General features: G+C 42.0%; 1 protein-coding gene across 1 annotated transcript in view; it reads left to right on the forward strand.

Annotated features, from left to right (window-relative positions):
- Nucleotides 1-3,712: 3,712 nt before the first annotated feature.
- Nucleotides 3,713-26,820, forward strand: part of dachc (dachshund c) — a 122,579-nt gene continuing 99,471 nt past the window's right edge. The window contains 1 exon segment of the mRNA XM_061911705.1: nt 3,713-4,458. Within this exon segment, the coding sequence (XP_061767689.1) occupies nt 3,896-4,458 (563 nt within the window). The 5' untranslated portion in view covers nt 3,713-3,895.

Here is a 26,820-nt window from a genome sequence, read left to right on the forward strand (position 1 = left end):
TTATACCTGTTGGGAGTGCATTCCACATTGATGTGGCATAGAAAGAGAATGAGTTAAGACCTTTGTTAGATCGAAATCTGGGTTTAACGTGGTTTGTGGAGCTCCCCCTGGTGTTGTGGTTATGGCGGTCATTTACGTTAAGGAAGTAGTTGGACATGTACTTCGGTATCAAGGAGGTGTAGCGGATTTTATAGACTAGGCTCAGTGCAAGTTGTTTTACTCTGTCCTCCACCCTGAGCCAGCCCACTTTGGAGAAGTGGGTTGGATTGAGGTGTGATCTGGGGTGGAGGTCTAAAAGTAACCGGATTAGCTTATTCTGGGATGTTTGGAGTCTAGATTTGAGGGTTTTGGAGGTGCTGGGGTACCAGGAGGTGCAAGCGTAATCGAAGAAGGGTTGAATGAGAGTTCCCGCTAGAATCCTCAAAGTGCTTTTGTTGACCAGAGAGGAGATTCTGTAGAGGAATCTCGTTCTTTGGTTGACCTTTTTGATCACCTTGGTTGCCATTTTATCACAGGAAAGATTAGCCTCTAGAATGGAACCTAGGTAGGTGATCTCATCCTTCCTGGTGATAACAATGTCACCCACTTTTATAGTGAAGTCACTGACCTTCTTAAGTTTGATATGGGACCCAAATAGGATGGATTCCGTTTTACCTAAGTGTATGGATAGCTTGTTGTCATAGCTTGTTGTCAGCATGACTTGCTCCGAAGTCATGCACAGGGGATACAAATTACTGCTATTGCGACATCCAGTGGACATATTTAGATCAGCAGTTTCTTCCATTCCAAAATTACAGACCATTTCTATACTAGACCAGTGGTCGGCAATCTTTGGCATACAAAGAGCTAATTGAGCCCATTTCCCCCCAAATAAAACCCAACTCGATCCGCAAACTCTGTTCGATTCCTAAAACGACGATAACACCACTTATAGTTTCGTTACACGTATGCTATAGAATTTATGAAATTTAACATTTGACAACGATTCACATTTTATTCCTGGGTATAAGCAAATCACCAAATTATTTTGAACATTTGAAAAAAAACACACTGGTCCTTCCCTTATTAACGAATTTGGAAAAAAATTAAGTCGTGCCAATATTCTGAAGGCATACAACTGCGGCATATTTCATTTGACTAAAAAGGGAAAGGAACAACCTCGTCGCAACCTCCTCATCAATGAAAGCAAATTAATTTGTCCATGAAGCATTAAATGTTTCTCTTTTTGGATCCGGCCATTGCTAGCTTACCGGGGGGTTGACCGCTAAAAACAATACAATTGCTTGGCAGCAAGAGATGACGCACAAGAGCGGTGACATTCGCGAATCCCTTCGGTGTAATGGACGGCTGGGCAGCGCCAGAGGAGCTGCAGCCAGCTACAGTAGCCCCGCACTCCCTTCCCTCTGTTGCAAGTCTTGAGATGTATGTTGTAATATGTGTATGTGCTTTGCTATGGAGGTTTTTTTCCCCACTCTAGACTGGGCCCTCTTAGGAGCCCGGTCTGGATTACATTTTTTTAAATCATCATCTTTAATAATACATATAAAATAGTCAGGAAGTGTCATGAATACAAAGGATTATGGGTATTTGTTGTGTTGCGTTTATGTTGTGTTGCCGTGAGGATGTTCTCCCGAAATGTGTTTGTCGTTCTTAATCGGTGTGGTTTCACGGTGTGGCTTCACAGCGTGGCGCATATTACTAAGAGTGTTACATTTTTTTATATCACAACCATTAGTGTACTCTGTGTCACCCAGTATGCCTTGCAGTCGTGTGCGTGTTGCGGCAGAAGCCACAGACAACATGATGCTGGACTGCTAAGCAGATCGTACATGTTGTAGTAGGCGACAAAGCCAATGGCTTCATAGCACGCCCTAATACTTATTATCTGGGTGACTACCGTCAGTCATTCAGAAGAATAATATCGTCTCTTATTGTCTTCTTCGCTTCATGACACGGGTCTCAAATGGCACTTTGAATGGCAAAGGATACCAATCACAGAACCATGCATATCAAATATTTATCCGCCACCCGCCCGAATCTAATTAAAATCAATTTTTTCATCATGTCAACCGGGCAAACCGCGCATCTCTACTACCTACCTACCTACTTTCGATCGACAATATATCAGAATGATTTATTATCATTTGATAAGATGCCAGAACTCTCCAAAATAACAACTGTTAGAATAAAAATAACTGAATAAAATGTAATGAAATAAGTAACCAATATTTGTTGACATTTTGTTTCAAAGCCAAAGTGAGCCACAACAGTGGCATAAAAGAGCCATATGTCCCGGCAAGAAATCTGCGTTCAAAAGACTCCGGCTTATTAGTGATTCCTAGAGCCCAAAAAAAGTCTGCGGGCTATAGAGCGTTTTCCGTTCGGGCTCCAGTACTCTGGAATGCCCTCCCGGTAACAGTTCGAGATGCTACCTCAGTAGAAGCATTTAAGTCTCACCTTAAAACTCATCTGTATACTCTAGCCTTTAAATAGACCTCCTTTTTAGACCAGTTGATCTGCCGCTTCTTTTCTTTCTCCTATGTCACCCCCTCCCTTGTGGAGGGGGTCCGGTCCGATGACCATGGATGAAGTACTGGCTGTCCAGAGTCGAGACCCAGGATGGACCGCTCGTCGGGACCCAGGATGGACCGCTCGCCTGTATCGGTTGGGGACATCTCTACGCTGCTGATCCGCCTCCGCTTGAGATGGTTTCCTGTGGACGGGACTCTCGCTGCTGTCTTGGATCCGCTTGAACTGAACTCTCGCGGCTGTGTTGGAGCCACTATGGATTGAACGTTCACAGTATCATGTTAGACCCGCTCGACATCCATTGCTTTCGGTCCCCTAGAGGGGGAGGGGGAGGGGTTGCCCACATCTGAGGTCCTCTCCAAGGTTTCTCATAGTCAGCATTGTCACTGGCGTCCCACTGGATGTGAATTCTCCCTGCCCACTGGGTGTGAGTTTTCCTTGCCCTTTTGTGGGTTCTTCCGAGGATGTTGTAGTCGTAGTGGTTTGTGCAGTCCTTTGAGACATTTGTGATTTGGGGCTATATAAATAAACATTGATTGATTGATTGACCCCTGTACTAAGCAAACTGATCTCGTGGGCTGGATAAAAGCTGTTGGCTAGTCTGATCCGGCCTGTGGGCCGTACGTTTGACACCCTATATATATATATGTATATATATATATATCATTTTCTACCGCTTATTCCCTTTTGGAGTTGCGGGGGGTGCTGGCACCTATCTCAGCTACAATGGGGCGGAAGGCGGTGTACACCCTGGACAAGTCGCCACCTCATCGTACACACACACACACACACACACACACACACACACACACACACACACACATATATATATACCCCACCAAGCGGGCCTTTTGAGTATCTCCCTAATTCTGAGGTCTCAAGGAAGGCAAGTATGCCCGAATAAGTTGTTCAACTTGTTTAAATCGGGGTCCACGTTAATCAATTCAAGGTAAAACTTAAGATTTGTTTGCTCCCAATAATAGTCATCCGTCTCTATTTTTTAGAAGTATGACACAATTAGGTAAACAGGTCATTAAGAGGGAGATTACAAGCTTTTAATATGAGGCGAGAAAAGCCAGCTCCGGGACTCACCGCCATCTTAACATGACTCTTGCAGTGTATTTAGGCGTTTAGAAATCGGCTTATGTCAAGTTTCTGTCGGCTAATCTTGCTCTCTCTCTCCGGCAGACTCCTCCTCCTTATGATAATGTGACAAGAGCATCGATGCTCCGAGACAAGCCTCCATTCCGCCTCAACTATGTGATCTCCTCCATCCTCTCATCTTCCCGCCCACTCAGCCAAACTTACTTTCTCTCACTTTCAAGTTGACTTTTTTTTCCTTCTTGCGATAATTCCACTGACCGGCATGGCGACGACAACTCCGGCCGCTCCGACGCTGCTCCCCGTGGCTCCGCTCGGCCACCACCCGGCGCCGAGTTCCGCCTCTCCGGCCGCTCACTCGCCGCCACCCGCGGCCACCTCCGCCGCTTCCTCCCCGGCTCCTCCGGCGGCGCGCCCGACGCTGCTTCACCATTTCCGGGCGGACCTCTTGCTCCCGAACGGGACCCAGCTCAAGGTCGGCCCCGGCAAGCCCGTCTACGCCACGCCGTCGCCGGTGGAGAGCACCGCGCAGAACAACGAGTGCCGGCTGGTGGAGGTGAAGGGCGCCCAGCTGGCGTCTTTCACCGTCAGAGACACGGAGCTCATCTGCCTGCCGCAGGCCTTCGACGTCTTCCTCAAGCACCTGGTGGGCGGCCTGCACACCGTCTACACCAAGCTCAAGCGGCTGGACATCACGCCGGTGGTGTGCAACGTGGAGCAGGTCCGAGTGCTCCGGGGACTCGGGGCCATCCAGCCCGGCGTCAACCGCTGCAAACTCATCTCCAGGCAGGACTTCGAGACACTTTATAGCGACTGTACCAATGCCAGGTGAGCTCCGGGCGGGCGGGCGGGGGGGGATTTAGGGTCGGGCAACACGCGTCCACCTGTCACCCGGATGTCAATCTACACATGGGGTGGGGGTGATTTAGGGTCAGGCAACACGCGTCAATCTACAGCAGGGGTGTCCAAACTTTTTCCACTGAGGGCCGCACACTGAAAAATCAGAGCAATTTTAACACTCTTAGTAAAATGCGCCACGCTGTGAAGCCACACCAATTAAGAACGACAAACACATTCGGGAGAACATCCTCACAGTAAAACAACAAATACCCATAATCCTTTGTATTCATGACACTCCTGACTATTTTATACACCCCGCTAGCAGGAACCCCCCCCCCGTGCGGGTAAGGTGGGCGGGGATGGGGGCGCGGTAGTGTAAAATATATTCAGGATTTGTCACGGATACAAAGGATTATGGGTATTTGTTGTGTTGCGTTTATGTTGGGTTACTGTGAGGATGTTCTCCCGAAATGTCTTTGTTGATCTTGTTGGGTGTGTCTTCACAGCGTGGTGCATATTAGTAAGTGTTAAAGTTGTTTATATCACAACCATCAGTGTACTCTGTGTCACCCAGTATGCCATTTTCATAATTTTTATTTTAAAAACCAATACAATATATGTATAAAAAATATACATTCAGGCCTCCACTCAGTTATGATGCCAGGGACCCCAAAGGGTTTTGGTCAAAAAGAATATATAAAAAATGAGTCAGTATTCAGTATTATTATTTTCATTATTATTCAAGTTTTAAATCTCTAGATCAGCGGTGCCCATTACGTCGATCGCGAACTACCAGTCGACCGCGGGGGGTGTGTCAGTCGATCTCCAGCCAGGCTTTTAAAAAAAAAATAGACCTAAAAATTAGTGATCATCAATCTTCACCAAGACGTCACTTAAATGACATTCACGGTACCGGAGGGTCTTGTGAGATGACGCTGGCTGCTGCAAGATCATTATTATTAAAATATGACCGAGAGGAAGGCGAGAAACACTTTTTATTTCAACAGACTCTCGCGCCGTACCTTCCGTCAAAACTCTAAAGGCCGACTGCACATTTCCTATCTTCACAATAAAAGCCCTGCTTCATGCTGCCTGCGCTAACTAAATAAAGAGTCTCGGAAAACTGGCGTGCACAAGCGATCCCTCAGAAAGCTGGCGTGCACATCACTTGTGCACGCCAGCTTTCCGAGACTCTTATTTTGTTAGCGCAAGCAGCATGAAGCAGGGCTTTTATTGTGAAGATGGGAAATGTGCAGTCGGCCTTTAGAGTTTTGACGGAAGGGACGGCGCGAAAGTCTGTTGAAATAAAAAGTGTTTCCCGCCTTCCTCTCTGTCATTTTTTCATAATAATGAACTGGCAGCAGCCAGCGTCATCTCACAAGACCCTCGGGTGCCGTGAATGTCAATCAAGCAAGCTACGGAATTTTCCGCCAATGTTTTTCTTGTAAAGTGTATGGAAGCTGGATGAATTAGATGCCAAAAAGCAACCACTTTCATGTGGTATTGTACAGAAAGGACAACTTTTTTTTCTCCTCCATTTAAAAATGTGGGCGTTATCATCATTACTGTCTGATTCCAATCAATGCAAGTCATCAGAATCAGGTAATACACCAACTTATATTCTTGTCTTCGTGAAAGAAAGACATCTATATGTGTTACACATGCTTGTATTATCATTAAACACATTGAACTTGTTTACAAAAATGTCTCTTTCATAAATAAATAAATATAAATGATATATGTAAATGAGGTAGATCCCCTCGAGTTGGTCAATTGAAAAGTAGCTCGCCTGCAGAAAAAGTGTGGGCACATTAGGAAAAAAATGGAAAAAACACAAAATATGCTATATTGTCACTCAATAAAATTTGTTTAGGTGGAATATTTGAGATTATACAATAATTGGAGCCTTAATTTTGGATTTTGATTCATTATTATTTTTTGAGCAAGGACACTTAAAAACAAAACACACTAAAATAACTGGGGATCCAAAAGTGTCCTACTCATTAAAGTGTTATAAAAAATAAATAATATATTTTTTTTACCATTTACTTTTAGCACAATAATCTCGATCAACTTCAGATCTATCCGTCAATTATCAATTTTATTGTTGTTTATGTTTTTTGTTTGTTTTAGGCCCTTCTTTAAAAAGAAAAAACAGCTCAGTTTTTTTATACGGCAAAACACAAAATATGCAACATTTTCCCCGAAAAATATTTCAAAGTGGAATATTTAATGTGACATAATCAGAGCCTTGAATAGGTTAATAATTCAAAATGACATTGATTTTGATTCATTATTATTTTTTTAAAGAAAGAAACAGCCAGCATAGCAGCTTTGTGTTATAAGAGTAAGCATTGCAACAATTTCTTGTTAAATTTCATCTGTTTGATCTTTTATACCACTTTTTATGTTTGACATTTTTTTCAAATGTATTCTTAAAATGTGCCATGGGGCCGTTGAAAAATAACACGCGGGCCGCAAATGGCCCCTGGGCCGAACTTTGGACACCCCTGAGCTACGGATACAAAGTCTAAAGACTTGTCATTTAATTAACGCCAGCATTTCTCTCGAAGGTTCTTTATGATAACCGCCACACTTCATTACAGAAATACAATAGAAAGAAACAAAGTAATACAAAAGTCGAAACTATGCTTACGCACCCTCTGCTACATTTGTATGCAGAGTAAAGACATGCAATTTAATTAACGCCAGCACGTCTCTCGAAAGTTCTTAATGATAACCGCCACATTTCATTATAGAAATAAATAATAGACACAAAAGTCAAAACGATGCTTACTCACCCTCGGCTAAATTTGTGTGCGGAATAAAGACGTGTCATTTAATTAACGCGAGCACTTCCCTCAAAAGTGCTTGATAACCGCCACATTTCATTATAGAAATATAATAGAAAGACACAAAATAATCCAAAAGTCAAAACGATGCTTACTCACCCTCGGCTAAATTTGTGTGCCGAAAAAAGACGTGTCATTTAATTAATGCGAGCACTTTCCTCAAAAGTACTTAATAATAACCGCCACATTTCATTGTAGAAATATTAAAAAAAAGACACAAAATAATCCAAAAGTCGAAACTCAGCTTACGCACCCTCGGCTACATTTGTGTGCAAAATAAAAACATGTCATTTAATTAACGTGAGCGCTTTCCTCAAAAGTGCTTAATAATAACCGCCACATTTCATTGTAGAAATATAAAAAAAAGACACAAATTAATCCAGGTCATTGGGGTGGGGGTGATTTAGGGTCAGGCAACACACGTCCATCTACGGATACAAAATCTAAAGACTTGTCATTTAATTAACGCCAGCATTTCTCTCGAAGGTTCTTCATGATATCCGCCACACTTCATTACAGAAATACAATAGAAAGAAACAAAGTAATACAAAAGTCGAAACTATGCTTACGCACCTCTGCTACATTTGTGTGCAGAGTAAAGACATGTCATTTATCTGACGCGAGCACTTCTCTCGAAGGTTCTTAATGATAACCGCCACATTTCCTTATATAAATAAATAATAGAAAGACACAAAATGATCCCAAAAGTCAAAGCAATGCTTTCTCACCCTTGGTTAAATTTGTGTGTCGAATAAAGACGTGTCATTTAATTAACGCGAGCACTTCTCTCAAAAGTGCTTAATGATTACGGCCACATTTCATCATAGAAATATAATAGAAAGACACAAAATAATCCAAAAGTCGAAACTATGCTTACACACCATCTGCTACATTTGTGTGCAGACTTAAGACATGTAATTTAATTGACGCGAGCACTTCTCTCGAAGGTTCTTATTGATAACCACCACATTTCCTTATATAAATAAATAATAGAAAGACACAAAATGATCCAAAAGTCAAAACGATGCTTACTCACCCTTGGCTAAATTTGTGTGCGGAATAAAAGCGTGTCATTTAATTAACGCAAGCACTACTCTCAAATGTGCTTAATGATACCCGCCGCATTTCATTATAGAAATATAATATAAAGACACAAAATAATCCAAAAATCGAAACTATGCTTACACACCCTCGGCTACATTTGTGTGCAGACTAAAGACATGTAATTTAATTAACGCGGGCACTTCTCTTGAAGGTTCTTAATGGGAACTGCCACATTTCACAATAGAAATATATTAGAAAGACACAAAATAATCCAAAAATTGAAACTATGCTTACGCACCCTCGGCTACATTTGTGTGCAGACTAACGACATGTAATTTAATTAACGTGTGCACTCCTCTCGAAGGTTCTTAATGATAACCGCCACATTTTGTTATAGAAATACAATAGAAAGACACAAAATGATCCAGAAGTTGAAACTCATGACCATACTTACTTACCGACTCCTACATTTTTGTTCAGAATAAAAACATTTACTTCAAATAATATCATCGAAGGTATTTAATGATAATCAACACATTTTATCATAGAAATACGATACATGCATACAAAGACACCAAATAATCTACCCTCCACTGCATTTTTGTGGAGAATTAAGACAATTCCTTGAATAATTATGCTTGATAAATAAATGCCCCACATTTGGTGTGTAATGAAAACCTAATGCAATTGCTCCTCATGCAAATAATTCATGTGACAACCAGCATATTTTGTAACATAAATAAAATACAAAGCCACGAAATATTGCAAAATTCAAAATGAGTTTGCTTCTAATAGTCGCTCTAGACTACATTTGTGTGCAGAATACATACATGTCATTTTTTTAATGCGATTGCTCCCCTCGAAGGTTTTTTGTTTTCATGAATTAAAATAGAAAGACAAAAAATAATCCAAAAGTTACAGCTCATGACCATGCTTACTCACCCTTGGCTGCATTTGTATGTGGAAGAAAGACATTTCCTTTTAATTAATGTGATCGCTCCTCTCTGAGGTTCTTAATGACTACCAACATATTTTATTATTTGATTAAAATACAAAAACACCAAACAATCCAAAAGTCGCAACTGAAGGCAATGCCTACTCACCCTCGGCTACATCCGTGTGCGAAATCAAGACGTGTCATTTAATTAACGCAAGTTCTTCTCCCAAAGTTTCTTAATGATAACAGCCACATTTCATTCCAGAAATACAATAGAAAGACACAACATAATCCAAAAGTCGAAACTATGCTTACTCATTCTCGGCTAAATTTGTGTGTGGAATAAAGACGTGTCATTTAATTAACTCAAGCACTTCTTTCAAAAGTTCTTATTGATAACTGCCACCTTTCATTATAGAAATACAACAGAAAGACACAATATAATCCAAAAGTCGAAACTATGCTTACTCACTCTCGGCTAAATTTGTGTGTGGAATAAAGACGTGTCATTTAATTAACTCAAGCACTTCTTTCAAAAGTTCTTAATGATAACTGCCACCTTTCATTATAGAAATACAATAGAAAGACGCAACATAATCCAAAAGTCGAAACTATGCTTACTCACTCTCGGCTAAATTTGTGTGTGGAATAAAGACGTGTCATTTAATTAACTCAAGCACTTCTTTCAAAAGTCCTTAATGATAACTGCCACCTTTCATTATAGAAATACAATAGAAAGACACAATATAATCCAAAAGTCGAAACTATGCTTACTCACTCTCGGCTAAATTTGTGTGTGGAATAAAGACGTGTCATTTAATTAACTCAAGCACTTCTTTCAAAAGTTCTTAATGATAACTGCCACCTTTCATTATAGAAATACAATAGAAAGACACTAAATGATCCAAAAGTTGAAACTCATGACGATGCTTACTTACCGACTCCTACAGAATAAAGACATTTACTTTCATTAATGTTGAATGTTTTTAATGACAATCAACACCTGTTATCATATAAATAGAATACATGCAAACAAAGACACAAAATAGTCCAGAAGTCGAAACTTACAACTATTCTTACTCACCCTCCACTGCATTTTTGTGGAGAATTACGACATTTCCTTGAATATTTGTGATTGCTCTTCTGAGGTTTGCAGTGATATCAAACATAAAATACAAAGACACAAAATAATCCAAAAGTCGAAACTCTCGACTCTGCTTACTTACTATTGACTACATTCTTATGCGGAATAAATACATTTACTTTAATTAATGTGATTGCTCCTCTCAAATGTTGTTAATGATAACCAACTCATTTTATTGCAGAATTATAATACAAACAAACTCCCCGCTATGTTTATTCACTATCGACTACATTTGTGAGCATATTAAATACATGCGATTTAATTATTGCAATCTCTCCTTTGTGAGGTTCTTAATGTTAACCGCCACATTTCATGATGGAAATGAAATGCAACGACTTAGAATAAAGTCAAACCCACAACCACATTCTTATGCCGAGCAAAGACGTGTCATTCAAGTCAAGCCGTCACTCTTGCAAGTAATTAATGACAGCCGCCACCTAAGACTGGAGTCAACCTACAAAGCTGATCCGCCTCCGCTTGGGATGGTTTCCTGCTGGCTCCGCTGTGAACGGGACTCTCGCTGCTGTGTTGGATCCGCTTTGGACTGGACTCTCGAGACTGTGTTGGATCCATTGTGGATTGAACTTTCACAGTATCATGTTAGACCCGCTCGACATCCATTGCTTTCCTCCTCTCCAAGGTTCTCATAGTCATCATTGTCACCGACGTCCCACTGGGTGTGAGTTTTCCTTGCCCTTATGTGGGCCTACCGAGGATGTCGTGGTGGTTTGTGCAGCCCTTTGAGACACTAGTGATTTAGGGCTATATAAGTAAACATTGATTGATTGATTGATTGATTGAAAGTCAGGAAAGTTGCAGAAGTGCAGCGATGTTGAGGTGACGGGACAAGTGGAAGCACCTACACCCCAGACTGGTCCCCAATCTATCACGCTCATTTTATTGATGAGGTGGCGACTTGTCCAGGGTGTACCCCGCCTTCCGCCCGACTGTAGCTGTGATAGGCGCCAGCGCCCCCCGCGACCCCGAAAGGTAATAAGCGGTAGAAAATGGATGGATGGATGGATGGATAAGAACAATGAACCTGCTAGCAGGGGCCTCCAACACTTTTGTATAAAACAGCACTTGTTTTTTAGTTTCCAACTAAAACCAGGAGAACACCCTAATTTTGGAAATAAATGGCTAAGTCATGTCACCTTTTGCAAACAAGCAATGGCGAGCTGCATTGACAACAGTTCATGCTCACAGGACTTGGATAGGACAGCTCCAGCCTGAGAGGCGGTTGCCAGATCCAAAGTGTTCGCTCTACCTGTAATTCGGTTTTTGGACTATTTGGGTAAGCTACTTGGCGAGCGAGCTCCCTACCTTTTATGGACACCTGACTTAAGACGGTTGGTGCGCACCTTAGTGCAGTTGGCTGACTGTTCAGGATGCCATTACGATTCAGTAGCTACGATTCCATAAACAATCGATTATTGACGCATCTTGGATTTGTGTACATTCATGCAGTTTTACATTTCTTTTTGTTTCACGAAATAAGTGTTTATCAATCAATCAATGTTTACTTATATAGCCCTAAATCACTAGTGTCTCAAAGGGCTGCACAAACCACTACGACATCCCCAGTAGGCCCACATAAGGGCAAGGAAAACTCACACCCAGTGGGACGTCGGTGACAATGATGACTATGAGAACCTTGGAGAGGAGGAAAGCAATGGATGTCGAGCGGGTCTAACATGATACTGTGAAAGTTCAATCCATAATGGATCCAACACAGTCGCAAGAGTCCAGTCCAAAGCGGATCCAACACAGCAGCGAGAGTCCCGTTCACAGCGGAGCCAGCAGGAAACCATCCCAAGCGGAGGCGGATCAGCAGCGCAGAGATGTCCCCAGCCGATACACAGGCAAGCAGTACATGGCCACCGGATCGGACCGGACCCCCTCCACAAGGGAAAGTGGGACATAGGAGAAAAAGAAAAGAAATGGCAGATCAACTGGTCGAAAAAGGGAGTCTATTTAAAGGCTAGAGTATACAAATGAGTTTTAAGGTGAGACTTAAATGCTTCTACTGAGGTGGCATCTCGAACTGTTACCGGGAGGGCATTCCAGAGTACTGGAGCCCGAATTGAAAACGCTCTATAGCCCGCAGACTTTTTTTGGGCTTTGGGAGTCACTAATAAGCCGGAGTCCTTTGAACGCAGATTTCTTGCCGGGACATATGGTACAATACAATCGGCAAGATAGGATGGAGCTAGACCGTGTAGTATTTTATACGTAAGTAGTAAAACCTTAAAGTCACATCTTAAGTGCACAGGAAGCCAGTGCAGGTGAGCCAGTACAGGTATATATGTATGTATATATGTATATAAAGGTATATACAGTACAGGTATATATGTATGTATATATGTATATAAAGGTATATACAGTACAGGTATATATGTATGTATATATGTATATAAAGGTATATAAAGTATAGGTATATATGTATGTATATATGTATATAAAGGTATATACAGTACAGGCGTAATATGATCAAACTTTCTTGTTCTTGTCAAAAGTCTAGCAGACGCATTTTGTACCAACTGTAATCTTTTAATGCTAGACATGGGGAGACCCGAAAATAACACGTTACAGTAGTCGAGACGGGACGTAACAAACGCATGGATAATGATCTCAGCGTCTTTAGTGGACAGAATGGAGCGAATTTTAGCGATATTACGGAGATGAAAGAAGGCCGTTTTAGTAACGCTTTTAATGTGTGACTCAAAGGAGAGAGTTGGGTCAAAGATAACACCCAGATTCTTTACCGTGTCGCCTTGTTTAATTGTTTGGTTGTCAAATGTTAGAGTTGTATCATTAAATAGAGGTCGGTATCTTATCACTTGCAACTTTTGAAAACTGCATTGATGATATGAAATTCCCATCACATTTATTAAATAAATGAAAATGTGTGCAAGACTGGAACATAAGTGCCAAATTCTGGACTCTAAAAGGAGGTTCCGCAGCCTCCGTAGGAGAAGCTCCAAGTTCTGTGACAGCTTCTTCCCTCAGGCCGTAAGACTCTTGAACGCATCATAATAATCCCCTCAATTCCCCCCAAAATGAATTAAATGGCTGGAATATAAAGACAATATAACATACATCCATAAACCCGGATGCATATGTAAATGTGCAATATATGTACAGTATTTGTACAGTAATCTTTTTTTTTTATATCTGCACCTTATTGCTCTTATATCCTCCACTACAATGAACTAATGCAGGGGTGCCCATTACGTCAATCGCGAGCTACCAGTCGACCGCGGGGGGTGTGTCAGTCGATCTCCAGCCAGGCTTTTAAAAAAAATAGACCTAAAAATTAGTGATCATCAATCTTCACCAAGACGTCACTTAAATGACATTCACGGTACCGGAGGGTCTTGTGAGATGACGCTGGCTGCTGCAAGATCATTATTATGAAAATATGACCGAGTTCTCTCGAGAGGGACTGGACCCTCTTCCACTCTGGCGTTGCCGGCAGTGAGAGGCGACGGGCTGGGGTGGCAATTGTGGTTGCCCCCCGGCTCAAAGCCTGTACGTTTGAGTTCAACCCAGTGGACGAGAGGGTAGCTTCCCTTCGCCTTCGGGTGGGGGGACGGGTCCTGACTGTTGTTTGTGCTTATGCACCAAACAGCAGTTCAGAATACCCACCCTTTTTGGGTACACTCGAGGGAGTACTGGAAAGTGCTCCTCCGGGTGATTCCCTTGTCCTACTGGGAGACTTCAACGCTCATGTTGGCAACGACAGTGAAACCTGGAGAGGCGTGATTGGGAAGAATGGTCGCCCGGATCTAAACCCGAGTGGTGTTTTGTTATTGGACTTTTGTGCTCGTCACAGTTTGTCGATAACAAACACCATGTTCAAACATAAGGGTGTCCATATGTGCACTTGGCACCAGGACACCCTAGGCCGCAGTTCCATGATCGACTTTGTAGTTGTGTCATCGGATTTGCGGCCTTATGTTTTGGACACTCGGGTGAAGAGAGGGGCGGAGCTTTCTACCGATCACCACCTGGTGGTGAGTTGGCTGCGATGGTGGGGGAGGATGCCGGACAGACCTGGCAGGCCCAAGCGCATTGTGAGGGTCTGCTGGGAACGTCTGGCAGAGTCTCCTGTCAGAGAGAGTTTCAATTCACACCTCCGGGAGAACTTTGAACATGTCACGAGGGAGGTGCGGGACATTGAGTCCGAGTGGACCATGTTCCGAACCTCTATTGTCGAGGCGGCTGATTGGAGCTGTGGCCGCAAGGTTGTTGGTGCCTGTCGTGGCGGTAATCCCAGAACCCGTTGGTGGACACCAGCAGTGAGGGATGCCGTCAAGCTGAAGAAGGAGTCCTATCGGGTTCTTTTGGCTCATAGGACTCCGGAGGCAGTGGACGGGTACCGACGGGCCAAGCGGTGTGCAGCTTTAGCGGTCGCGGAGGCAAAAACTCGGACATGGGAAGAGTTCGGGGAAGCCATGGAAAACGACTTCCGGACGGCTTCGAAGCGATTCTGGACCACCATACGGCGCCTCAGGAAGGGGAAGCAGTGCACTATCAACACCGTGTATGGTGCGGATGGTGTTCTGCTGACTTCGACTGCGGATGTTGTGGATCGGTGGAGGGAATACTTCGAAGACCTCCTCAATCCCACCAACACGTCTTTCTTTGAGGAAGCGGTGCCTGGGGAATCTGTAGTGGACTCTCCTATTTCTGGGGCTGAGGTCGCTGAGGTAGTTAAAAAGCTCCTCGGCGGCAAGGCCCCGGGGGTGGATGAGATCCGCCCGGAGTTCCTTAAGGCTCTGGATGCTGTGGGGCTGTCTTGGTTGACAAGACTCTGCAGCATCGCGTGGACATCGGGGGCGGTACCTCTGGATTGGCAGACCGGGGTGGTGGTCCCTCTCTTTAAGAAGGGGGACCGGAGGGTGTGTTCCAACTATCGTGGGATCACGCTCCTCAGCCTTCCCGGTAAGGTTTATTCAGGTGTACTGGAGAGGAGGCTTCGCCGGATAGTCGAACCTCGGATTCAGGAGGAACAGTGTGGTTTTCGTCCTGGTCGTGGAACTGTGGACCAGCTCTATACTCTCGGCAGGGTTCTTGAGGGTGCATGGGAGTTTGCCCAACCAGTCTACATGTGCTTTGTGGACTTGGAGAAGGCATTCGACCGTGTCCCTCGGGAAGTCCTGTGGGGAGTGCTCAGAGAGTATGGGGTATCGGAATGTCTTATTGTGGCAGTCCGCTCCCTGTATGATCAGTGTCAGAGCTTGGTCCGCATTGCTGGCAGTAAGTCGGACACGTTTCCAGTGAAGGTTGGACTCCGCCAAGGCTGTCCTTTGTCACCGATTCTGTTCATAACTTTTATGGACAGAATTTCTAGGCGCAGTCAAGGCGTTGAGGGGTTCCGGTTTGGTGGCCACGGGATTAGGTCTCTGCTTTTTGCAGATGATGTAGTCCTGATGGCTTCATCTGGCCGGGATCTTCAGCTCTCACTGGATCGGTTCGCAGCCGAGTGTGAAGCGACCGGAATGAGAATCAGCACCTCCAAGTCCGAGTCCATGGTTCTCGCCCGGAAAAGGGTGGAGTGCCATCTCCGGGTTGGGGAGGAGACCCTGCCCCAAGTGGAGGAGTTCAAGTACCGAGGAGTCTTGTTCACGAGTGGGGGAAGAGTGGATCGTGAGATCGACAGGCGGATCGGTGCGGCGTCTTCAGTAATGCGGACGTTGTATCGATCCGTTGTGGTGAAGAAGGAGCTGAGCCGGAAGGCAAAGCTCTCAATTTACCGGTCGATCTACGTTCCCATCCTCACCTATGGTCATGAGCTTTGGGTCATGACCGAAAGGATAAGATCACGGGTACAAGCGGCCCAAATGAGTTTCCTCCGCCGGGTGGCGGGGCTCTCCCTTAGAGATAGGGTGAGAAGCTCTGCCATCCGGGAGGAGCTCAACGTAAAGCCGCTGCTCCTCCACATCGAGAGGAGCCAGATGAGGTGGTTCGGGCATCTGGTCAGGATGCCACCCGAACGCCTCCCTAGGGATGTGTTTAGGGCACGTCCAGCTGGTAGGAGGCCACGGGGAAGACCCAGGACACGTTGGAAAGACTATGTCTCCCGGCTGGCCTGGGAACGCCTCGGGATCCCCCGGGAAGAGCTAGACGAAGTGGCTAGAGATAGGGAAGTCTGGGCTTCCCTGCTTAGGCTGCTGCCCCCGCGACCCGACCTCGGATAAGCGGAAGATGATGGATGGATGGATGGACCGAGAGGAAGGCGAGAAACACTTTTTATTTCAACAGACTCTCGCGCCGTACCTTCCGTCAAAACTCTAAAGGCCGACTGCACATTTCCTATCTTCACAATAAAAGCCCTGCTTCATGCTGCCTGCGCTAACTAAATACAGAGTCTCGGAAAACTGGCGTGCACAAGCGATCCCTCAGAAAGCTGGCGTGCACATCACTTGTGCACGCCAGCTTTCCGAGACTCTTATTTTGTTAGCGCGGGCAGCATGAAGCAGGGCTTTTATTGTGAAGATAGGAAATGTGAAGTCGGCCTTTAGAGTTTTGACGGAAGGGACGGCGCGAAAGTCTGTTGAAATAAAAAGTGTTTCTCGCCTTCCTCTCTGTCATTTTTTCATAATAATGAACTGGCAGCAGCCAGCGTCATCTCACAAGACCCTCGGGTGCCGTGAATGTCAATCAAGCAAGCTACGGAATTTGCCGCCAATGTTTTTCTTGTAAAGTGTATGGAAGCTGGATGAATTAGATGCCAAAAACCAACCACTTTCATGTGGTATTGTACAGAAAGGACAACTTTTTTTCTCCTCCATTTGAAAATGTGGGCGTTATCATCATTACTGTCTGATTCCAATCAATGCAAGTCATCAGAATCAGGTAATACACCAACTTATATTCTTGTCTTCGTGAAAGAAAGACATCTATATGTGTTACACATGCTTGTATTATCATTAAACACATTTAACTTGTTTACAAAAATGTCTCTTTCATAAATAAATAAATATAAATGATATATATAAATGAGGTAGATCCCCTCGAGTTGGTCAATTGAAAAGTAGCTCGCCTGCAGAAAAAGTGTGGGCACCCCTGAGCTAATGCAACAAAATTTCGTTGTTATCTGGAGTGCAAAGTTCCAATTTGAATGACAATAAGGAGCTGGTGGCATGTCTCGCTGTAGTCAGCCAAATTTTAGAACAGTCTGTATGACTTTATTGACAATAAATACATAAATTATTGACGTTAACTGATCGATTTTATAATATCCATGTCAGAATTGCAATGCACCTGATGATCCGTTGTCCGGGTCTTGTTAGATTTAGTTTGGTATATCTTTAGGCGGTTTAGCTCGGTTGGTAGAGTGGCTGTGCCAGCAACTTGAGGGTTGCAGGTTCGATTCCCGCTTCCGCCAACCTAGTCACTGCCGTTGTGTCCTTGGGCAAGACACTTTACCCACCTGCTCCCAGTGCCATCCACACTGGTTTAAATGTAACTTAGATATTGGGTTTCACTATGTAAAGCGCTTTGAGTCACTAGAGAAAAAGCGCTATATAAATATAATTCACTTCACTTCACTTATTTCTGTTTCAGCACCCTCGTTTGTTTTCTTAGTTGCCTGTGATTAGTGGTCGGGACGTCCTGGTCACTCGTCAGAGAGTTATTTATTGCTGCCTGCACCACACTCTGCTTACGTTTGGTATTTATTTATCATCCAGGTTTATATTTACCAGCTTCTTGCTCCTTTGTTTGCTTGTCTTGTTGTTAAGCTTTGCCGTAGCCATCGGCACGTTTCCCTTTTTAGTCATTGGAATAAATCAACTTCTTTCTAACCTCCTTTTTGCATCTTGGGGAAACAACCACATGTAACAGTGCATCTAAAAAAATGGATTATCTCCCTCACCTTTGCTGTTTCTACTGATGTTTTTGCAATGTCAGCACAGTAAGGAACACACGCAATGAGTAAGGACTTTCCTGACACGCTACATGACACAACTCAAATATTACAACTAGGGATGCACCGAAATGAAAATTTCTGGCCGAGCCGAAGCCGAATAAAATTTAAACGCTTGGCCGAATACCGAATAATGAATGCAGTTTTTCACAATTTTTTAAATATTGCATAAATAGCCTAGAATAAACATTTAGACATTTAGGGCTTCACGGTGGAAGAGGGGTTAGTGCGTCTGCCTCACAATACGAAGTTCCTGCAGTCCTGGGTTCAAATCCAGGCTCAGGATCTTTCTGTGTGGAGTTTGCATGTTCTCCCCGTGAATGCGTGGGTTCCCTCCGGGTACTCCGGCTTCCTCCCACTTCCAAAGACATGCACCTGGGGATAGGTTGATTGGCAACACTAAATTGGCCCTAGTGTGTGAATGTGAGTGTGAATGTTGTCTGTCTATCTGTGTTGGCCCTGCGATGAGGTGGCGACTTGTCCAGGGTGTACCCTGCCTTCCGCCTGATTGTAGCTGAGATAGGCGCCAGCGCCCCCCGCGACCCCGAAAGGGAATAAGCGGTAGAAAATGGATGGAAAATGGATAAACATTTAGACATGTTTTTCAATTAAAGTATTTTTTATTGAATATTGACTTTTTTTTAAATATTCCAGTAGCCTTTGCTTTTCAAAAAAAGCACAAAGTTTTTCATTTCTATTAAGCCTTCAAACAAAACATGCATTCCAAAAAAAAAATAAAGTGCATTAAAGTGGATAAACCCACAACAAATGAATTATTGTCCTTTTGGCAAAAGTCTGCTTAGCCACAGTAGATATGCTAATAATGTAAACAGAAGGTTCAAGTAAATCTCAATTAAGTGTGTGCTTGTAACCTCATACACTTATACAGGTAGCCTACACAACAGGCTAATAATGTAAACAGAGGCCCCACTAAATCTCAATAAGTGTGTGCTTGTAACCTCATACACTTATACAGGTACACAACATATCCCAACGTCACCGCGTCAAAAAATTGCGTCACACGCCACTATTCGGCCTTGTTTTTATAGTCTGCTAAAGACGCCATCTGAGCCTTGAGTAAAATCTACTAAAATGTACTTTTAAAGAGTGCAGAGAGAGAGAGAGAGAGAGAGGAGTCACATATTAGTCATTTCTGCATGCTTTTTGCTGCCATTGCACTTTTCAACACGCAAACGTCCCGACCCAGAGTCCTCGCCACTGCATAAATAGCCTAGAATAAATATTTAGACATGTTTTTCAAATAAAGTAATTTTTTATTGAATATCGACATTTTTTTAATATTCCAGTAGCCTTTGCTTTTCAAAAAAAGCACAAAGTTTTTCATTTCTATTAGGCCTTCAAACAAAACATGCATTCCAAAAAAAAAATGAAGTGCATTAAAGTGGATAAACCCACAACAAATGAATTATTGTCCTTTTGGCAAAAGTCTGCTTAGCCACAGTAGATATGCTAATAATGTAAACAGAAGGCTCAAGTAAATCTCAATTAAGTGTGTGCTTGTAACCTCATACACTTATACAGGTAGCCTACACAACAGGCTAATAATGTCAACAGAGGCCCCACTAAATCTCAATAAGTGTGTGCTTGTAACCTCATACACTTATACAGGTACACAACATATCCCAACGTCACTGCACGTTGGTTGATTGCGTCACCGCGTCAAAAAATTGCGTCACACGCCACTATTCGGCCTTGTTTTTAACTCATTCCACCGAAGGCCGAATGGGGCTTTTTTTTGCCATATTCGGCCAAATATATTCGGTTACCGATTAATCGGTGCATCCCTAATTACAACCCAAAATGCCATCTGCTGAGTTAATTATGCAGCTAGTTTTTATAGTCTGCTGAAGACGCCATCTGAGCCTTGAGTAAAATCTACTAAAATGTACTTTTAAAGAGCGCAGAGAGAGAGAGAGCAGTCACATATTAGTCATTTCTGCATGCTTTTTGCTGCCATTGCACTTTTCAACACGCAAACGTCCCGACCCAGAGTCCTCGCCACTGCATAAATAGCCTAGAATAAATATTTAGACATGTTTTTCAAATAAAGTAATTTTTTTATTGAATATCGACATTTTTTTAATATTCCAGTAGCCTTTGCTTTTCAAAAAAAGCACAACGTTTTTCATTTCTATTAGGCTTTCAAACAAAAAATGCATTCCCCCCAAAAAATAAAGTGCATTAAAGTGGATAAACCCACAACAAATGAATTATTGTCCTTTTGGCAAAAGTCTGCTTAGCCACAGTAGATATGCTAATAATGTAAACGGAAGGTTCAAGTAAATCTCAATTAAGTGTGTGCTTGTAACCTCATACACTTATACAGGTAGCCTACACAACAGGCTAATAATGTAAACAGAAGGTTCAATTAAATCTCAATTAAGTGTGTGCTTGTAACCTCATACACTTATACAGGTAGCCTACACAACAGGCTAATAATGTAAACAGAGGCCCCACTAAATCTCAATAAGTGTGTGCTTGTAACCTCATACACTTATACAGGTACACAACATATCCCAACGTCACTGCACGTTGGTTGATTGCGTCACCGCGTCAAAAAATTGCGTCACACGCCACTATTCGGCCTTGTTTTTAACTCATTCCACCGAAGGCCGAATGTGGCTTTTTTTTGCCATATTCGGCCAAATATATTCGGTTACCGATTAATCGGTGCATCCCTAATTACAACCCAAAATGCCATCTGCTGAGTTAATTATGCAGGTAGTTTTTATAGTCTGCTGAAGACGCCATCTGAGCCTTGAGTAAAATCTACTAAAATGTACTTTTAAAGAGCGCAGAGAGAGAGAGAGCAGTCACATATTAGTCGTTTCTGCATGTTTTTTGCTGCCATTGCACTTTTCAACACGCAAACGTCCCGACCCAGAGTCCTCGCCACTGCATAAATAGCCTAGAATAAATATTTAGACATGTTTTTCAAATAAAGTAATTTTTTTATTGAATATTGACATTTTTTTAATATTCCAGTAGCCTTTGCTTTTCAAAAAAAGCACAACGTTTTTCATTTCTATTAGGCCTTCAAACAAAACATGCATTCCAAAAAAAAAATAAAGTGCATTAAAGTGGGTAAACCCACAACAAATGAATTATTGTCATTTTTGCAAAAGTCTGCTTAGCAACAGTAGATATGCTAATAATGTAAACAGAAGGCTCAAGTAAATCTCAATTAAGTGTGTGCTTGTAACCTCATACACTTATACAGGTAGCCTACACAACAGGCTAATAATGTAAACAGAGGCCCCACTAAATCTCAATAAGTGTGTGCTTGTAACCTCATACACTTATACAGGTACACAACATATCCCAACGTCACCGCGTCAAAAAATTGCGTCACACGCCACTATTCGGCCTTGTTTTTAACTCATTCCACCGAAGGCCGAATGTGGCTTTTTTTTGCCATATTCGGCCAAATATATTCGGTTACTGATTAATCGGTGCATCCCTAATTACAACCCAAAATGCCATCTGCTGAGTTAATTATGCAGGTAGTTTTTATAGTCTGCTAAAGACGCCATCTGAGCCTTGAGTAAAATCTACTAAAATGTACTTTTAAAGAGCGCAGAGAGAGAGAGAGCAGTCACATATTAGTCATTTCTGCATGCTTTTTGCTGCCATTGCACTTTTCAACACGCAAACGTCCCGACCCAGAGTCCTCGCCACTGCATAAATAGCCTAGAATAAATATTTAGACATGTTTTTCAAATAAAGTAATTTTTTTATTGAATATTGACATTTTTTTAATATTCCAGTAGCCTTTGCTTTTCAAAAAAAGCACAACGTTTTTCATTTCTATTAGGCCTTCAAACAAAACATGCATTCCAAAAAAAAAATAAAGTGCATTAAAGTGGGTAAACCCACAACAAATGAATTATTGTCATTTTTGCAAAAGTCTGCTTAGCAACAGTAGATATGCTAATAATGTAAACAGAAGGTTCAAGTAAATCTCAATTAAGTGTGTGCTTGTAACCTCATACACTTATACAGGTAGCCTACACAACAGGCTAATAATGTAAACAGAAGGCTCAAGTAAATCTCAGTTAAGTGTGTGCTTGTAACCTCATACACTTATACAGGTAGCCTACACAACAGGCTAATAATGTAAACAGAGGCCCCACTAAATCTCAATAAGTGTGTGCTTGTAACCTCATACACTTATACAGGTACACAACATATCCCAACGTCACTGCACGTTGGTTGATTGCGTCACCGCGTCAAAAAATTGCGTCACACGCCACTATTCGGCCTTGTTTTTAACTCATTCCACCGAAGGCCGAATGTGGCTTTTTTTTGCCATATTCGGCCAAATATATTCGGTTACCGATTAATCGGTGCATCCCTAATTACAACCCAAAATGCCATCTGCTGAGTTAATTATGCAGGTAGTTTTTATAGTCTGCTGAAGACGCCATCTGAGCCTTGAGTAAAATCTACTAAAATGTACTTTTAAAGAGTGCAGAGAGAGAGAGAGAGCAGTCACATATTAGTCATTTCTGCATGCTTTTTGCTGCCATTGCACTTTTCAACACGCAAACGTCCCGACCCAGAGTCCTCGCCACTGCATAAATAGCCTAGAATAAATATTTAGACATGTTTTTCAAATAAAGTAATTTTTTTATTGAATATTGACATTTTTTTAATATTCCAGTAGCCTTTGCTTTTCAAAAAAAGCACAACGTTTTTCATTTCTATTAGGCCTTCAAACAAAACATGCATTCCATAAAAAAAATAAAGTGCATTAAAGTGGGTAAACCCACAACAAATGAATTATTGTCCTTTTGGCAAAAATCTGCTTAGCCAAAGTAGATATGCTAATAATGTAAACAGAAGGCTCAAGTAAATCTCAATTAAGTGTGTGCTTGTAACCTCATACACTTATACAGGTAGCCTACACAACAGGCTAATAATGTAAACAGAGGCCCCACTAAATCTCAATAAGTGTGTGCTTGTAACCTCATACACTTATACAGGTACACAACATATCCCAACGTCACTGTACGTTGGTTGATTGCGTCACCGCGTCAAAAAATTGCGTCACACGCCACTATTCGGCCTTGTTTTTAACTCATTCCACCGAAGGCCGAATGTGGCTTTTTTTGCCATATTCGGCCAAATATATTCGGTTACCGATTAATCGGTGCATCCCTAATTACAACCCAAAATGCCATCTGCTGAGTTAATTATGCAGGTAGTTTTTATAGTCTGCTGAAGACGCCATCTGAGCCTTGAGTAAAATCTACTAAAATGTACTTTTAAAGAGCGCAGAGAGAGAGAGAGGAGTCACATATTAGTCATTTCTGCATGCTTTTTGCTGCGATTGCACTTTTCAACACGCAAACGTCCCGACCCAGAGTCCTCGCCACTGCATAAATAGCCTAGAATAAATATTTAGACATGTTTTTCAAATAAAGTAATTTTTTTATTGAATATTGACATTTTTTTAATATTCCAGTAGCCTTTGCTTTTCAAAAAATGCACAACGTTTTTCATTTCTATTAGGCCTTCAAACCAAAAATTGCATTCCAAAAAAAAAATAAAGTGCATTAAAGTGGATAAACCCACAACAAATGAATTATTGTCATTTTGGCAAAAGTCTGCTTAGCCACAGTAGATATGCTAATAATGTAAACAGAAGGCTCAAGTAAATCTCAATTAAGTGTGTGCTTGTAACCTCATACACTTATACAGGTAGCCTACACAACAGGCTAATAATGTAAACAGAGGCCCCACTAAATCTCAATAAGTGTGTGCTTGTAACCTCATACACTTATACAGGTACACAACATATCCCAACGTCACCGCGTCAAAAAATTTTGTCACACGCCACTATTCGGCCTTGTTTTTAACTCATTCCACCGAAGGCCGAATGTGGCTTTTTTTTTGCCATATTCGGCCGAATATATTCGGTTACCGATTAATCGGTGCATCCCTAATTACAACCCAAAATGCCATCTGCTGAGTTAATTATGCAGGTAGTTTTTATAGTCTGCTAAAGACGCCACCTGAGCCTTGAGTAAAATCTACTAAAATGTACTTTTAAAGAGTGCAGAGGGAGAGAGAGAGAGAGAGGAGTCACATATTAGTCATTTCTGCATGCTTTTTGCTGCCATTGCACTTTTCAACACGCAAACGTCCCGACCCAGAGTCCTCGCCACTGCATAAATAGCCTAGAATAAATATTTAGACATGTTTTTCAAATAAAGTAATTTTTTTATTGAATATTGACATTTTTTTAATATTCCAGTAGCCTTTGCTTTTCAAAAAAAGCACAACGTTTTTCATTTCTATTAGGCCTTCAAACAAAACATGCATTCCAAAAAAAAAATAAAGTGCATTAAAGTGGATAAACCCACAACAAATGAATTATTGTCCTTTTGGCAAAAGTCTGCTTAGCCACAGTAGATATGCTAATAATGTAAACAGAAGGCTCAAGTAAATCTCAATTAAGTGTGTGCTTGTAACCTCATACACTTATACAGGTAGCCTACACAACAGGCTAATAATGTAAACAGAGGCCCCACTAAATCTCAATAAGTGTGTGCTTGTAACCTCATACACTTATACAGGTACACAACATATCCCAACGTCACCGCGTCAAAAAATTGCGTCACACGCCACTATTCGGCCTTGTTTTTAACTCATTCCACCGAAGGCCGAATGTGGCTTTTTTTTTGCCATATTCGGCCAAATATATTCGGTTACCGATTAATCGGTGCATCCCTAATTACAACCCAAAATGCCATCTGCTGAGTTAATTATGCAGGTAGTTTTTATAGTCTGCTGAAGACGCCATCTGAGCCTTGAGTAAAATCTACTAAAATGTACTTTTAAAGAGCGCAGAGGGAGAGAGAGAGCAGTCACTTATTAGTCATTTCTGCATGCTTTTTGCTGCCATTGCACTTTTCAACACGCAAACGTCCCGACCCAGAGTCCTCGCCACTGCATAAATAGCCTACAATAAATATTTAGACATGTTTTTCAAATAAAGTAAATTTTTTATTGAATATTGACATTTTTTTAATATTCCAGTAGCCTTTGCTTTTCAAAAAGCACAACGTTTTTCATTTCTATTAGGCCTTCAAACAAAACATGCATTCCAAAAAAAAAATAAAGTGCATTAAAGTGGATAAACCCACAACAAATGAATTATTGTCATTTTTGCAAAAGTCTGCTTAGCAACAGTAGATATGCTAACAATGTAAACAGAAGGCTCAAGTAAATCTCAATTAAGTGTGTGCTTGTAACCTCATACACTTATACAGGTAGCCTACACAACAGGCTAATAATGTAAACAGAGGCCCCACTAAATCTCAATAAGTGTGTGCTTGTAACCTCATACACTTATACAGGTACACAACATATCCCAACGTCACTGCACGTTGGTTGATTGCGTCACCGCGTGAAAAAATTGCGTCACACGCCACTATTCGGCCTTGTTTTTAACTCATTCCACCGAAGGCCGAATGTGGCTTTTTTTTGCCATATTCGGCCGAATATATTCGGTTACCGATTAATCGGTGCATCCCTAATTACAACCCAAAATGCCATCTGCTGAGTTAATTATGCAGGTAGTTTTTCTAGTCTGCTGAAGACGCCATCTGAGCCTTGAGTAAAATCTACTAAAATGTACTTTTAAAGAGCGCAGAGAGAGAGAGAGAGCATATTAGTCATTTCTGCATGCTTTTTGCTGCGATTGCACTTTTCAACACGCAAACGTCCCGACCCAGAGTCCTCGCCACTGCATAAATAGCCTAGAATAAATATTTAGACATGTTTTTCAAATAAAGTAATTTTTTTATTGAATATTGACATTTTTTTAATATTCCAGTAGCCTTTGCTTTTCAAAAAAAGCACAAAGTTTTTCATTTCTATTAGGCCTTCAAACAAAACATGCATTCCCCAAAAAAAATAAAGTGCATTAAAGTGGATAAACCCACATCAAATGAATTATTGTCCTTTTGGCAAAAGTCTGCTTAGCCACAGTAGATATGCTAATAATGTAAACAGAAGGCTCAAGTAAATCTCAATTAAGTGTGTGCTTGTAACCTCATACACTTATACAGGTACACAACATATCCCAACGTCACTGTACGTTGGTTGATTGCGTCACCGCGTCAAAAAATTGCGTCACACGCCACTATTCGGCCTTGTTTTTAACTCATTCCACCGAAGGCCGAATGTGGCCTTTTTTTGCCATATTCGGCCAAATATATTCGGTTACCGATTAATCGGTGCATCCCTAATTACAACCCAAAATGCCATCTGCTGAGTTAATTATGCAGGTAGTTTTTATAGTCTGCTAAAGACGCCATCTGAGCCTTGAGTAAAATCTACTAAAATGTACTTTTAAAGAGCGCAGAGAGAGAGAGAGAGAAAGAGCAGTCACATATTAGTCGTTTCTGCA

Source organism: Nerophis ophidion, linkage group LG09 (assembly GCF_033978795.1).
Source record: "Nerophis ophidion isolate RoL-2023_Sa linkage group LG09, RoL_Noph_v1.0, whole genome shotgun sequence".
Classification (NCBI taxonomy): Eukaryota; Metazoa; Chordata; class Actinopteri; order Syngnathiformes; family Syngnathidae; genus Nerophis; species Nerophis ophidion.